General features: G+C 54.8%; 1 protein-coding gene across 1 annotated transcript; it reads left to right on the forward strand.

Annotated features, from left to right (window-relative positions):
- Positions 1 to 612: 612 nt before the first annotated feature.
- HEPACAM (hepatic and glial cell adhesion molecule) lies at positions 613 to 12,298 on the forward strand. Its single transcript, XM_038754683.1, has 7 exons — positions 613 to 1,052; positions 4,409 to 4,750; positions 6,989 to 7,270; positions 8,493 to 8,592; positions 9,359 to 9,432; positions 9,729 to 9,799; positions 10,672 to 12,298. The coding sequence occupies exons 1-7, from the start codon at positions 974 to 976 to the stop codon at positions 10,984 to 10,986; spliced, it is 1,263 nt and encodes a 420-aa protein (XP_038610611.1). The 5' UTR covers positions 613 to 973; the 3' UTR covers positions 10,987 to 12,298.
- The last annotated feature ends 3,877 nt before the right edge of the window (positions 12,299 to 16,175 follow it).

A 16,175-nucleotide genomic window follows, 5' to 3' on the forward strand; every position in this document is an offset into this window, starting at 1 on the left:
ACAAATTGGCAACATATAGAGACAGTCCCTACCCAACAGTGGGCTCACAGTCTAAAAGGGGGAGACAGAGAACAAAACCAAACATACTAACAAAATAAAATAAATAGAATAGATATGTACAAGTAAAATAAATAAACAAATAAATAGAGTAATAAATATGTACAAACATATATACATATATACTGGTGCTGTGGGGAAGGGAAGGAGGTAAGATGGGGGGGATGGAGAGGGGGGCGAGGGGAAGAGGAAGGGGCTCAGTGTGGGAAGGCCTCCTGGAGGAGGTGAGCTCTCAGTAGGGCTTCCTTGAAGGGAGGAAGAGAGCGAGCTTGGCGGATGGGCAGAGGGATTGGGGGCATTCCAGGCCCGGGGGATGACGTGGGCCGGGGGTCGATGGCGGGACAGGAAAAATATGGAACGCTTCACGAATTTGCGTGTCATCCTCTCTCTCTCTCTCTCGCAATCTTGCCGGTCCTGTTCCTGCTGGGGCCCAGAGTGCCCCGACCTAATGGGAAGGCAGGGGTGCAGTTGTGGCAAATTGCCCTCAGAGGACCCCGTTTACGGCCCAAGTGTCCGCAGCACAGTGCCAACGCCGTGCCAAGGCACTCTGACCCAGCAGACGGCGGCCTCGGCCGCTCGCGGATCTTTGAGGTTACCAGCTGGGCCCGTCCACCTCGCGGAAGGCCTTCCCCGCAGAGGCCCGGCCCCGGCTGGCGCTCCCCCGGCGCTCTCAGCAGCCGAGGTGGATCGCCAGGGAGGGTGAGGGTGTCGGGCTCGGGAAACCAGAAAATGTCAGGTCGGAGCGGAAGAAGAGAGCGAAGAGAGGGAGTGCGGGAACACACTGGGCCCTGTGTCTTCTGGGAGGAGTTGGCAGCGTTGCCCGGGGCTGAGAAACTCCTAGCGGTGCAAAGAGACGTGCCCAGAGTGGGAAAATCATGCTAATTGTCTGCGCCAGAGCCCAAGAGCACGACCCAAAATGAGGAGAGAGAGGGGAAACCTGTCTAGAGGCGCCCGGCGGACGGTGCCCCTCATCTTCCTCCTCCTGCTCCAGTCAGGTAGGAGCTGGAGGTGTGTGGGAAGGGGGGGCGGGGAGGTGAATGACCAGGGCAGGGACCCTGGAGCTGGGTTGGCAGGGGAGGGCCCAGATGCCTTTGTGTGTGGGGAGGGAGCTCAGCCCGTGGGCATCCAGGCTGCTTCTTGCCCCAACCTCCCTCCTCCGGCCGAGCCGCTGGCAGGCCGCTCCCCGGCTCGCCCGGGGCTCCCCAGGCCGCCGAGGCCCTGGTGGGAAGATTTCAGGCTCCACAGTCCCCTTGTTGGAGGCCTCCTCTAGAGCCTCGATGGGGCACAGGGGGGCTCCGCTGTGAGAGAAAAGGGAAACTGATGGGTGGGGCTGAGAGTCCGGCTTTCCTGACCTGCCCGTTGACTCTCGCGAGGTATGGAGTCCATCTCACCCTGGCCCTCGGCTGCCAAGGGGGATCCCGGGGACTGGCTCGTTCTCCAGGCCCTTGGGTGTGGATGTCACAAGGCAGTGAAAGTGTCTAAGCCCAGGGGGCTGGACCAAAGCTCCCTCCCCCCAACGACGTCCCGTCGGTGTCTCCCGCCGGACTGGGCCTAGTGGGAGCGGGGTCTCAAGGGCAGAGTGACAACTGGGGCCGCGCCCTCCCCTCACGCAGCTCAAGTCTGGCCTCAGTGAGGACTAGGGGGGCACTGGGTCTTAGCTTCCTGTCGGGTCTTCCTTCTCCGGGGTGTGGGTCCTCAGGGCCAGAAGAAGTCCTGGCCCAAACCCAGTAGGATCCAGCAGGACTCTGGCACTTGGAGGCAGGAAGCCTGAAGACCCTGCTACGGCTGAAAACTCTCAAACGGAAGCTCTCCGTTGGCAGGGAATGTGTCTTCCAACCCTGTTATATTGTACTCGCCCAAGCACTTGTGATTGATTGACTGATTAATTGATTGATTGGCCAGAGCTAGGGGTCGGGGCAGAGGCTCCTCTCTCCAGAGACCCCCCAGCTCTAGATGAACCCGTTTCATTTCTCAGCCAACCCCATTTGTCCTTCAAATCTAATCCCACTCCCTCCTACTGCAGCCAGAGCCTACCTTCTCTTGTCCTGTTTACAGTCTAATGAATTCACAAAACCGAACCCATATACTACACAAACGTTCTAACAAATTCACAAAACCGAACCCGTATACTACACAGACATTCCCAGAGCCAAATACTTCACCTGTGCATAAGAACGCACACAGATTCATACAAATGAATTTACGCACATGTATTGATGCATAACACACTCGTACACACAGAATCGTGTCCATTCTCACCAATCCACATGCGCACCTGCAGTTTCATGCACTTTATCACATACACTCCCTTACACTTACAGAGCCTCACAGTGTACACAGATACGCGAACACATGAGAAGCAGGATGGACTAGTGGATAGACCATATGGGCCTTGATTTAGAAGGATCTGGGTTCTAATTCAGGCTCGACCACTTGTCTGCTGTGTGTCCTCGGGAAGCAGCGTGGCCTAATGGATAGAGGACGGGCCCGGGAGTCAGAAGGACATGGGTTCGAGTCCTGGCTCTGCCACATGTCTGCTGTGTGACCTTGAGCCAGGCACTTGACTTCTCTGTCCCTTAGTTCCCCCATTTGTAAAATGGGGATTAAGACTGTGAGCCCCATGTGGGACATGGACTATGTCCAACCTGATAAGTTTGTATCTACTCCAGTACCCAAAGTAAGCGCTTAACAAATACCATAAAGAAAGAAAGAAGACCTGGGGCAAGTCACTTCACTTCTCCATGCCTCACTTACATCTTTGGTAAAATGGGGATTAAGACTGTGAGCCCCATGTGGGACATGGACTGTGTTCAACCTGATAAGATTGTATCTACTCCAGTACCCAAAGTAAGAGCTTAACAAATACCATAAAGAAAGAGAGAAGACCTGGGGCAAGTCACTTCACTCTTCTGTGCCTTACTTATATCATCGGTAAAATGGGGATTACGACTGTGAGCCCCATGTGGGACACGGATTGTGTCCGACCTGATAAGATTGTATCTACCCCAGCACTTAATATAGTGCCTGACACATAGTAAGCCCTTAACAAATATCATTTAAAAAAGGTTCTAGCTCTTGGAGGCCCAGCCTCCCTTCAGTTTGAGACTCTCACAGGGTGACTATCACAGAGCTGGACAGAATGGGCCAAACTGGAAGCCACTGAGTTTAAGAAGGAGCTTGGATGGGGTTCAACAGCCAGAATGAAACCTTGGCTCATTCCTTCTCCTTCAGCCTGTAACAGGGTCCGGAGGAGACAGAAGCATCAATCAGTCAGTCAATCTATCAGTAGAAATTTTAGAGTGCTTACCCCCTGCAGAGTGCTGCACTAAACTCTTGGGAGAGTACAATAGAGGACCCCAAGATATTTACATTCTAGTCGGGGAGACAGACACGAAAATAACTCGCGAGCTGCGGGGAGTGTAAAGATATGGATGTTAAGTGTAGCATCAGGCAGGGAGGGATGGAAAAGGCCAGAGGGAGGACATCAAGGTAGATGAAATTGATGTACAGTGCGTAGATTAATGTTTGAGGAGCAGAGCGTGTAGATTGGGTTGTAGTAGGAGATCAGCGAGGAAAGGTTGGAGGGAGAGAGCTGATTAAATGCCTTAAAGGCGACGGTAAGAGGTTTCTGTTTTTTGAGGAGGTGGACGGGCAGCCACTGGAGGTTCTTGAGGAGTGGGAAGATGTGGACTGAACGGTTTTTCAGAAAATTAATCTGGAATATAGCCTGAAGTGTGGACTAGAGAGGGGAGAGGCAGGAGCCAAGGAGGTCAGCAAGGGGGTAAGGGTGCAAGAGGAGGTATAGTGGAAGAAGAGCAAGGTTAAGTAGTGGGGAGAGAGCCAGTAGAGGGACTTTAAAACAAATGATGAAGCGTTCCTGTTTGATGCAGCTGGGATGTGAAAAGATGTTTTAGAAAAATGATCCAGGCAGCAGAGTGAAATATAGACTGGAAAGAGGAAAGGCTGGAGGCAGGGGGGTCAGGGAGGAGGCCGACACCGAGGTGGAATACGACAGGTGCTTAGGCCAGCGTGGTGGCCGCTTAGATGGAGAAGGAGCAGTGAATTCTGGAAATGTTGTGGGGAAGAAGGGGCAGATTCTGGAGGTGTCTTGAAGGAAGGGGTGAAAGAGTCGAGGACAATGCCAAGGTTAGGGGCTTAAGAGTTTGGGGATGGAAAAGCGAGTTGGAGGAGAGGATCTGGGTGGGAAGGCGAGTTTCAATTTGGACCTGTTGAGCCTGAGGTGCCGGCGGGCTAGCCGGGCAAAGGAGTCCCGGAGTCAGGGGCAGATCGCTGGGAAGCCTAGCGAGGAAGGTAGCGTTGGGGCCCTGCCCCTCCCCGCTCCCCCCTGCAGGGCGGCTGGTGGGCGTGAACATCACCAGTCCGGTGCAGGTGGTCCACGGCACGGAGGGCCGAGAGGCCCTGCTCTCCGTCCAGTACAGCAGTACCAGCAGAGACCGGCCTGTGGTCAAGTGGCAGGTGAAGCGGGATAAGCCGGTGACGGTGGTACAGTCGGTGGGCACCGATGTCATCGGCACCCTGCGGCCCGAGTACCGCGGCCGCGTGCGGCTCTTCCCCAACGGCTCCCTGCTGCTCGGCGGCCTGCGCCCGGCCGACGAGGGAGCCTACGAGGTGGAGATCTCCATCACCGACGACACCTTCACCGGCGAGAAGACCATCAACCTTACCGTGGACGGTGAGGCCGGGTGGCAGGGCCCGGACAAAGCGGGTGGCATCCTGGGGTGGCGGGAATGGGGTGGGGGACCCGCCGGGGTGGGCTGGCATCCGGGATCGCACCCCAATCTGGTGGCCGAGTGGAAAGAGCCCGGGCCCGGGAGTCGGAAGCCCTGGGTTCTCAACCCAGCTCCTCCGTTTGTCCGCTGTGGGACCTTGGGTGAGTCTCTTCATTCATTCATTCAATCGTATTTATCGAGCGCTTACTGTGTGCAGAGCACTGTACTAAGCGCTTGGGAAGTACAAGTTGGCAACAGATAGAGATGGTCCCTACCCAACTGTAGGCTCACAGTCTAGAAGGGGAGGACAGACAACAAAACGAATGAACAAAATAAAATAAATACAATAGTAAATATGTAATATACGATTGAATGAGTGAATCCCACTCTGCTGTGCCTCGGTTAGCTCATCTGTGAAGTGGGAATGAATTTATACTCCCTCCTACTCAGATGCTGAGCCCCATGTGGGACAGGGAGTGTATCCAACCTGATGATCTTGTATTTACCCCAGGACGTAATACAGTGTACAGTGATGATTCATTTCATTCATTCAAGTGTATTTATTGAGCGCTTACTGTGTGCAGAGCACTGGACTAAGCGCTTGGGAAGTCCAAGTCGGCAACATATTCATTCATTCATTCAATCATATTTATTGAGCGCTTACTGTGTGCAGAGCACTGGACTAATCAATCAATCAATCAATCGTATTTATTGAGTGCTTACTGTGTGCAGAGCACTGTACTAAGTGCTTGGGAAGTACAAGTTGGCAACATATAGAGACAGTCCCTACCCAACAGTGGGCTCACAGTCTAAAAGGGAAGATTTATGTTCCCTGACCGGGAACATAAGCGCTTGGGAAGTCCAAGTCGGCAACATATAGAGACGGTCCCTACCTGACAACGGGTTCACAGTCTAGAAGGGGGAGACAGACAACAAAACAAAACATGTGGACAGGTATCAAGTCGTCAGAACAAATAGAAATAAAGCTAGATGCACATCATTAACAAAATTAATAGAATAGTAAATATGTACAAGTAAAATAAATGGAGACTGTGAGCCCACTGTTGAGTAGGGACTCTCTCTATATGTGGCCAATTTGTACTTCCCAAGTGCTTAGTACAGTGCTCTGCACATAGTAAGCGCTCAATAAATATGATTGATGATGATTGATGATGGAGTAATAAATCTGTACAAACATATATACAGGCGCTGTGCTGAGCCCCATGTGGGACAGGGAGATGGGTCTTCAATAGTTCTTTGAATGGAAGGAGACTAACTGTCTGTTGGATTTGAGGAGGGAGGGCGTTCCAGGCTGGGAAGAGCAAAGGGAGCAAGTCAGACGACGCAGAATGGAGTGGGAGATGAGAAAAAGAGGGGCTTAGTCAGGGAAGGCCTCTCGGAGGAGATGTGACTTCAGTAAGGCTTTGAAGCGGGGGAGAGTAAATGTCTGTCACAGGATGGTTTCAGGTTCATGTGGTGGAGCCCAAGACAGCTGGACCACGACCCTAAATGACCCCAAACTTCCCCAAGTGGGGCCGGGACTGCCTTAGCCAGGTCCGGCCCTCAGGCCTAGGACCCTATTTATTTTACTTGTACATATCTATTCTATTTATTTTATTTTGTTAGTATGTTTGGTTTTGTTCTCTGTCTCCCCCTTTTAGACTGTGAGCCCACTGTTGGGTAGGGACTGTCTCTAGGTGTTGCCAACTTGTACTTCCCAAGCACTTAGTACAGTGCTCTGCACACAGTAAGTGCTCAATAAATGTGATTGATTGATTGATTGATTGATTGTCCCAACCCCCGCAAACAGGAGCAGCAGCAGCCAGTCCAACACTGGGACCAATCATCATCATCATCATCATCAATCGTATTTATTGAGCGCTTACTATGTGCAGAGCACTGTACTAAGCGCTTGGGAAGTACAAATTGGCAACATATAGAGACAGTCCCTACCCAACAGTGGGCTCACAGTCTAAAAGGGGGGAGACAGAGAACAAAACCAAACATACTAACAATCCAATCCACGGTCTCCCTTCTCCGCCGAGGACCAGAGTCAGGGGTCGAGGGGCAGGAGCTACGCAGCAGGCGGGATTTAGGGGAGCTTTTCGGGGAAATGCGGAGGTGGGCCTTCAGGAAAACGGCGAGGGCCAGGGAGGGGAGCGGAGGCCCTGACCCGGCCCTCTCCCTGCCCCCCGGCCCAGTCCCCATCTCGAAGCCGCACGTTGTCCTGGCCTCGTCCACGGTGTTGGAGCTGAGCGAATCGGTGACGCTGACCTGCGCCCACGAGAACGGCACGAAGCCCAGCTACACGTGGCTGCGGGCCAGCCAGCCGCTCAGCAACGACTCGCGCCTGCAGCTCTCCACCGACCAGAAAGTGCTGACCATCACCCGGGTGCTGCTGGCCGACGACGACGTCTACAGCTGCCTGGTGGAGAACCCCATTAGCAAGGGTCACAGCATCCCCATCAAACTCACTGTCTACCGTGCGTCTCCCCGAAATCCAACAGTGCTGTATCCCAAAACCTCCTCTCCTCCAGGAGGTTCTCCCCCTTTTTGATCAATTGGTGGTATTTAGCGAGCGCTTCCAATGTGCAGAGCACTGTTCTGAGCTCTCGGTAGAGTACAATGCAGCAGAATTGGTAGACACGTTCACTGCCCTAAGAGTTTACTGTCTAGAATAACAAACTCCCCACTTTGTAACCACCAACTCCCTTATTGGAACCTTCATTCATTCATTCATTCATTCAATCGTATTTATTGAGCGCTTACTGCCTTCATGCCACCTAGACACTTTAATCAATCAGTAGTATTTATTATTGAGAAGCAGCGTGGCTCGGTGGAAAGAGCACGGACTTGGGAGTCAGAAGCCATGGGTTCTAATCCTGCCCCCGCCACTTGTAGGCTGGGTGACTTTGGGCAAGTCACTTCACTTCTCTGGGCCTCAGTTACCGCATCTGGAAAATGGGGATGAAGACTGTGAGCCCCACGTGGGACAACCTGATTACCTTGTATCTACCCCAGTGCTCAGAACAGTGCTGGGCACATAGTATGCGCTTAACAAATGCCATCATTATTATTATTATTGCGCGTGTATTGTAAGAGCACTGTATTAAGCGCTTGGGAAAGAATAACACAACAGAGTCAGTAGACACGTTCCCTGCTCACAAGGAGCTAACACAACCCACAGAAGCACTTATGTACCTTATCTACGGTTAAATTTCCACCTAACCGTAACTTAGTTCAGTGTCCGTCTCCCCGGCTCGATCATCAGTTCCCAGGGGGCTGGGGACGGGGTCTCTTGATTCTGTTGTCCTCTCCCAAGCACTCAGGATGGTTCTCTGCCCGCAGCGAGTGCTCAATAAATGCTATTGATGAGGTGATTGGTTGACGGCGAGTGAAGCACTGGGCTCAGAGTTTGGGAGAGGATTTATTGGAGAGGGGGGTGCGAAGAGGGGAATCCCCTGAGGTCTCAGGGTGGAACATCAGGATTAGCTCCTCCCCTGACAAACACAAGCTTCCCTACCCTGATGTCCAAGCCATCTCCTGTCCCAGGATGTTGTTATACTGGACGTTTTCCAGCAGAACAAGCAGAGGCAGTTTTCATTCCTCGGGCAATCTGACTGGGTGGAGGGATGGCCCTCCCTGACCCCCCTGCTTCAGCCTGCAACAGATCCGATCCCCTCCGATCCCCCCGTTTCTCCCCAGGACGAAGCTCACTCTACATCATCCTGTCCACGGGAGGCATCTTCCTCCTCGTCACTCTGGTGACCGTCTGTGCCTGCTGGAAGCCATCTCAGAAGTCTGGGTAACTTTCCCCCCAATTCCTCTGCCCAAGCCTCCCCTCAGCTCTCAATCAGTCATTCAGTGATATTTATGGACCTCCTACTGGCTGCAATGAACTGTACTAAGTACATGTTCCTTGCATTCAGGGAGTTTACAATCAGTATTTTTGCAGTCTCTGCTCTTCACCACCCCCCACTTCTCTCTCTCCTCTAGTCTACCCATTGTGCCCAGGGTGGCAGGAGGCATGACTGGCCTGCTTCATAGTGAGATGTGCCAAAATGCAGCAGGACTTAGGTGTAAGGAAGAACTTCTCAGTAGCAGCATTTGGTTAAACCCCGGAACAGGCTAGGAAAATTTGAGGTCTCCATCCCTGGGGACAGATCAGGCCAAAGCCTCCTCTGCCTTCTCCCAAGTCTGGGATAGGGTTTGGTCAGCAGGGTGGCGGAGGGTTGGACTAAATGACCTCTGGTGCTCCCATCCCGTCCCGGGAGCCATGGGCTCCCATGGACATCCTGGGGGCCATGGTTGGAGCTGGAACAGGAAAGTGGGTTGGGGGATTTGGGGAGCTTGAGGTCGCAGGAAGATGAAGAGGGATGGAGGCCAGGCCACTGGCTTCCCTGTTGTCTCTGCACACCAGGCGGGGGTTGAGGAGGGGCCCGGGTCATGGGCAGCAGCCCAGAACTAGTCCATAACTCCACCCCACCCCTGTCCACCCTATCTGAGCCCCCCTGCACCCCTGTCCCTCATCCCTCCTCCTCCTCCCGGCAAGCATCTGGGCTGCCTTGCAGGACCAAGCGGAAGCTCGAGGCCCAGGGCTCCCTGGATTACATGGAGCAGAGCGAGGACCAGTTAAAACCGGAAGGTAAGAGGGGTCCGGCCTCTGGGGCCTCCCCTCCCAACCCAGAGCCTGTCACGCCCCCCTGGCTAGACCCCTCCCCATCCAGTTGCCCCCACCCCCATATGGCTGAGACCCGTCAAAATGATGTACTGGAATCGGGTGGGGGCAGGCGGCCCCTCTAAATCCTCACACCTGTAAGGGGGATGGGGTGCAGTGGTACCAGAGAAACGTAAGCCTCTGGGAGCTGGGAAAGGGAGACCGTGGGGACCCTGGGGGCCGCCATGCCCCGTGACGGCTGCCCTGACCTTGCCCCTGAGCAGTTGAGACCCTCCCGCGCAGTGGGGGTGAAGAGCGCAAGAACCCGCTGGCCCTGTACATCCTCAAGGACAAGGTGAGTTGGGTGGCTCTGGGGGGTGGGGCCTAGAGCCAGGCATTTGGGAGAGGCATTCGTTCATTCAATCATATTTACTGAGTGCTTATTGTGTGCAGAGCACTGTACTAAGCGCTTGGAGGGTACAGTTCAGCAATAAAGAGAAACAGTCCCTGCCCACACTGGGCTTACGGTCTAGAAGGGGGGGAGACACACATCAAAATAAGTAAATAGGCATCATTATAAATAGAATTATAGATATATACACATCAAAACAAGTAAACAGGCATCACTATAAATAGATTTATAAATAAATACAGATATACATAAGTGCTGTGGGGCAGAGGAAGGAAAATAAAATGGAGCGAGTTGAGGTAATGCAGAAAGGAGGGGGTGCTGAGGAAAAGGGGGGCTTAGTCTGGGAAGGCTTCTTGAAGGAGGTGAGCCTTCAGTAGGGCTTTGGAGGGGGGAAGAGCGATTGTTTGGCGGATTTGAGGTAGGAGGGCGTTCCAGGCCGGGAGAAGGACGTGGGCCGGGGGTCGATGGCGGGCCTGGTGACCATGAGGCCCAGTGAGAAGGTTAGTGGCCTCAGAGGAGCGGAGTGTGCGAGCTGGGATGGAGAAGGAGAGAAGGGAGGTGAGGTAGGAGGGGGAAAAGTAATGGAGAGCCTCGAAGCCAAAAATGAGGAGTTCTTGTTTGATAAGGAAGTGGATAGGTGACCGCTGGAGAATTTTAATTAGGGGGTGACACGCACTAAACGTTTCTGTAGAAAGATAATCTGGCAGCAGAGAGATTTGTGGATTGAAGTGGAGAGACATGTGGGTGGAGGTGAGAGCGGGGCATGTGGGCGAGGCACACGGACCGAGACCACAGGAGCCCATGTCTCGTTGCAGGAATCTCCCGAAACCGAAGACACGTCCACCCCCGACCTCCGGCGCAGCGGCGAGCCGGGGCCGCCCGGCTACTCGGTCTCCCCGGCGGCTCCCGGCCGCTCCCCGGGTCTCCCCATCCTCTCCGCCCGCCGCTACCCCCGTTCCCCGGTCCGCTCCCCGACCCCCGGCCGGACCCACACGTCGCCCAGCCGCTCCCCGGGCTCGCCGGCCCGCTCGCGCAGCGCTTCGCGCACCCTGCGGACGGCGGCGGGCGTGCGGGTGATCCGGGAGCAGGAGGAGGCCGGCAGTGGGGGCAGGGTGGAGATCAGCGCCTAAGGTTTCCGGTCGAGGCCCCGGGGGCTGCTGGAGGGATGGGCTTCGGGGAGCGGGAAAACGCGGGCAACAGCACATGCCGCAGCGGAGGAAAGCGTACGTCTGCCCCAACCCGGGAGGGCGGAGATCGAATGACAGCGGAGCTGTTAGCTGGGTGAACATCCCATTCCATAGGATTCCCCCAGGCCTCAGGCCTCCTCAGACCTCCTTGGAGCGCAGAGTAGATTTGGGGTGAGGCCTCCCTCCCTCCACCACACAAACACACATACTAACAGCTGTTATTCCCTTAGCCATCCTTCACTTCATGTCTAATGCCAAGGGGGGGGAGGCACTGAACTTGGAGGGGTCAGGGCCTGGAGCCAGGCAAGGGGGAGGCCGTCTTGGGGTGGAGGAGCAATGCCTTGTGAGGGCCGTGGACCTCGTGTCCGCGAGCATGGAGCAGGGATGGAGCTGCTATGGAAGAATTTGGGGAGGGGGAAACCGAATCCCCTCTCCCTGCAGACACAGTCCTTGACAGCCACTTGGGCAGCTTCCTGGCAGCCCCTGTTCCCAGCCCCTGTTTCCTCCTCCTGGCCCTGAGGTAAGAATCCAGCCCAATCCCCATTCCTCCCAGTCCCCTCATCCCTCACCTCTGGCAAATCCATGGATTTTCCACACAACCCCGCCGCTGGGGGGATGGGGTGGGGGGGTCTGGGCTGCGCCAAACCCAGGCACCCCAGACCACGATGACAGTCGATGAATCAGACCTTCCTGGGCATCCCATCAGACAGCTCCAGCTACCCCAGACCACCAGGTCCTGCTGATCTCGGTGGGCACCGGAGATTGCACCCACTGCCCTGGACGTGGACACTACTGTGATCTTCGTGGGCCCCATAACAGACTGTACCAGCTGGTCCGGACACTACACTGGCCTTTGTGGGCACCAGAGACTGCACCTGCTGGCCCAGACAACCCACTGACCTTTGTGGCACCAGAGATTGCATCTTCTACCCTGCCACAGACACCCGCCGTGCCCCCACAAGGTGCCAGGATCACGCTGACTGCCCTGTCCCCCTTTCTTGAGCAGAAGTGACCCGAGGCACTGGGCTCCCAGCAGGACAAAGGGCCTCATCACTCCCGGCCTGAGCCACCTGCCCTGTCCGCTCCCGGCACTGGAGCTCCGGGGGCGGGGGGACCTTCTCCCCTAATCACACTAACGTCTGAGTAGCGAGGGACTTGGCCGCACCCCTCCTTAGCAGCCCCACGGCCTCCCGATCCATAGAATCTCTGTGCGTGGAGAGCGCGGGGAGTGATTAAACCTCTGACCGTGTGAGAGTCCCCGGCCGGAGCCTGGCTCTGTGCGCTGTGTCACCCCCTCGACTCCAAAGTCCAGAGCCCCACAGACTCTCCCCCTCTTCATCCTCCCCACAGCTAGCCCCTTTCCCCTTGCTCCTCACATCTCGTGCCCCTACTAGATGCGAGGGGAATGGTGAAAATCATTCCAACGTCCCTGATCTGGGGGGTCTTTAGGCTAGAGTGAGGCCATACCCCCTGACAGCCTCCTTCTTCTCTAGCCTAGCCAGCCATCACCCTTCTTGTCCCAAAAGAAGAGAAGGAGGAGGATGGCAGGGGGTAGGGCCTCACTCTGGCCTTAGGGATGTTGGAAAGACTTTCCCCATTCCCCTCCACCCCGGGAAGGGAGGGAGGAGAGGTGAGCCAGGTCTGTGAGAAAGGTCCTGTTGGGAGCAGAAAGGAAGCATCCTGGGAACCCCTGACTTTTCCCACAATGGACAAGGGTGCCACAATTAGCCGGGAACTGGAGTATAGATTTATTCAGAGAAAAGCTGGGAGGTGGAAGGCAGCACGCTGGCTGCAGCCAGGGTCCAGTTATACACTGGCCATCACACTTCCTGACCCTGGCTGGTCAACCCTCCTGTGTGGTCGCCACACTGGAGCCCCGCGACACCCGGGGGACATTCTAACCCCGAGACCCTCTGAGAGTCAGAAGGCAGCTCTTCTCCCTTTTTGAAATGAGACTCTGAACCCCTTGGAAATTCCGGGAAATGAGTGTATCTGTGGCTGGGAATCAGAAGGTTGTACATCCTTGACCACCGGAAATCCCACGGCCCCTCGCTGTATTTGCTTGCCTCCCACTGTTTGCCATTACTAGATTGGGATAAAAATGGGGAGAGGGGAGGTCAATCAATCAATCAATCAATCAATCAATTGTATTTATTGAGCGCTTACTGTGTGCAGAGCACTGTACTAAGCGCTTGGGAAGTACAAGTTGGCAACATATGGAGACAGTCCCTACCCAACAGTGGGCTCACAGTCTAAAAGGGGGAGACAGAGAACAAAACCAAACATACTAACAAAATAAATAGAATAGATATGTACAAGTAAAATAAATAAATAGAGTAATAAATATGTACAAACATATATACATATATACAGGTGCTGGGGGGGAGGGAAGGAGGTAAGATGGGGGGATAGAGAGGGGAATGAGGGGGAGAGGAAGGAAGGAGCTCAGTTTGGGAAGGCCTTCTGGAGGAGGTGAGCTCTCAGTAGGGCCTTGAGAGAGAGAGGTGAGAGGGCCTCTGCTATAACTGCAAGTTAAGATGCGGGGACACGGTTGGGCAAGAAGAGTCAAAAGGTCTCCCCCAAAGATGGGCTTCCCAAATGAGGGTGGGGTTTCTGGATATCGGTGCTGTCTTGTGGGATGCCATCATCCTTGGAAGGTGTTTTGTGCTACCGGGGGTTGGGGCGGGGGGGGGTCGTCATCTTTCCACTCCCTTAGGTTGACCAGGTGTCCCAAAATAGGTGGGACAGTCCTATTTGCGGAGGGTTCTTTCTTTCTCCTCTCTGGGCACCCCCTTATATTTTGTCCTGCTTGTGGGGAGTTCTCTCTTTCACCTCTGTGGGCCCCCTATTTTCTTTTCTTCCCCCCTGAGGGGTGAAGGTGGGGGTCAGGCCACTGTCCCATCCAAGGGAAATCTGGTCATTTTATTCTCCCTCTCTCCCCACTTTCCTCCCTTCTCTCTCCCCACTGAGGCAATATCCCTAACCCTGCCCTCTCTCCTAACCCCAATCCAGCCAGCCCCTGCCTCCTCTGTACTTAATCCCAGCTCTGCCCCGTCTTCTTGTTCCAGTCCTGTGTCCCCTCCAGCTCCTCAGACCCTGTGGCACCCCCCCATTACCCCCCAAGACTGTCCTTAGCAGAGTCAGAAGCTGCCTGTTCCACTCAGACTCCCAGCCCTGTCTCTCAGAGGGCCAACCTCTCCTCAGCTGCCTCCCTGTGAATGGAAGAACCGAGGCACAGAGAGGGCAGAAGGAGGGGGGAATGGAATCACCTCCCGCTCCAGAACCTCAACCCGTTCACCGGCTTTGGTCCAGAGAACTGGGGAACCAGGGTTGGGGTAGGTGGAAAAGATAAGCAGGGTGTGAGGCAGGGACTGGATCCAACCTGCTTAGCTTGTGAGAAGCAGCGTGGCTCAGTCGAAAGAGCCCGGGCTTTGGAGTCAGAGATCATGGGTTCAAATCCCGGCTCCACCAGTTGTCAGCTGTGTGACTTTAGGAAAGTCACTTAACTTCTCTGCGCCTCAGTTACCTCATCTGTAAAATGGGGATGAAGACTGTGAGCCCCCCGTGGGACAACCTGATTACCTTGTAACCTCCCCAGTGCTTAGAACAGTGCTTTGTGCATAGTAAGCGCTTAATAAATGCCATCATTATTATTATTATTACCCCCAGAGCTTAGTACAGTGCCTGGCACATAGTAAGGGCTCAAGAAACGTCATTTAAAATAACAAAAAAAGACCCGATGAAGGCACCACCAAGAACATAGAGGAGCTCGGAGTAAAACACTGCCTCCTCCCTGCCCCCCGCCCGCCTTCCCAGCTTCCTGGAGACCGCTTCCACCAGGAAATGACTGAGATTCCAGGCCTAAGCTGCCCCTTCCCCTTCCCCCACCTGCAGCCCCTCTGACCTGGACTCCCCTTCCCTCAATCCCAGCCTCCATCCCCACAGAAAACCACCTTCCTCCACTTCCCAGTGTCTACGGGAGAGCTGTGGTTGCCCTTGACCTCTAGGCTGACCCCTCCTCCAAGGAGGTGGAGGGACGGCAAGGTGAATTTAGGAGGGCACAGGAATGGATGGGTGGAGCTCAGGCGTTCCCCCCATGCTGTGCCCCCGTCTCTGAAGGAATGGGCTGGAAAGCAGACAGTGGGCATCAGGTCAGGCCTTCTGGTTCAGGTGTCCTGGGTGGTGGACAAGTGCTTAGTGCAGTACATAAATACTACCACTGCCCCTGGGGCAAACCCTGGCTCAGCTCAGAGCTCGGAGTTTCAGGGAAGGGAGAGGACAGAGGAGCAGGACGGGCCTTCACCGTTCCCCTCCACCCTGGGAAGGGAGGGAAGAGAGGCCAGCCGGATCTGTGAGGGAGGTTCCCCTGAGAAGATGGGGGGAGGAAGCATCCTGGGACCCCCCACACTTCTCCCACAGAGAATTATTTCCCTCCTGCTGGACTGACCAAAGTTTCCCCAGCACCATCGAGCCCCCAGCTCCTCTGGAGTGGCTCTGCTCGCCCACTCCTTGTGTCTGAAGCAGCTGGCCGGACATCCTGCGGGAAGGGGTGGGGGGAAATGTTCTACAAGGAAGGGGTCTGTAAACAGGAGTCCACTTCCCCCGGGAGAGGGTGTGGCTTATGGAAGGAGAAGTGACCACCATTCTCTCTCTCCACTGCCGAGTCTCTGCCCCTCGTCGCTCTCAGTCTCTGAGTCTCTGTCTCCCAGACACTCCCCAAGAAGCGGGCAGATGGAGACTCCATATTGACCTTGATAAGCTCCTCATCATCATCATCATCAATCGTATTTATTAAGTGCTTACTATGTGCAGAGCACTGTACTAAGCGCTTGGGAAGTACAAATTTGCAACACATAGAGACAGCACATCGGCCCCTCCATTCCTCTCAGAGGGTGCTGGGATCTTCTTTGGGTCATCTCTGCACATAGTAAGCGCTCAATAAATACGATTGATGATGATGATCAGGCCGGCTTTGGCCAACCTCAAGGACTCCTCCTGGCCACTTGTCCCCCACCTCAAGAATCTAGCTGGGCCTTCCCCCTGCCCTACAAGCTTCCACCTGGGTTGTGAGGGAGCGGGGCAGCGGAAATTTCAAAATGACATGGTTTGGAGAAGGGTTATGTTGGTCATGA

This window comes from Tachyglossus aculeatus, chromosome 11, assembly GCF_015852505.1.
Source record: "Tachyglossus aculeatus isolate mTacAcu1 chromosome 11, mTacAcu1.pri, whole genome shotgun sequence".
Taxonomy (NCBI): Eukaryota; Metazoa; Chordata; class Mammalia; order Monotremata; family Tachyglossidae; genus Tachyglossus; species Tachyglossus aculeatus.

What these genes read in the sequence shown, in the direction of transcription:
- HEPACAM (XM_038754683.1), top strand. Translation starts at nt 974, where the DNA reads ATGAGGAGAGAGAGGGGAAACCTGTCTAGAGGCGCCCGGCGGACGGTG. An exon ending in CCTCCTCCTGCTCCAGTCAG is followed by an intron (nt 1,053 to 4,408) that starts GTAGGAGCTGGA and finishes TCCCCCCTGCAG; the next exon opens with GGCGGCTGGTGGGCGTGAAC. An exon ending in CATCAAACTCACTGTCTACC is followed by an intron (nt 7,271 to 8,492) that starts GTGCGTCTCCCC and finishes GTTTCTCCCCAG; the next exon opens with GACGAAGCTCACTCTACATC.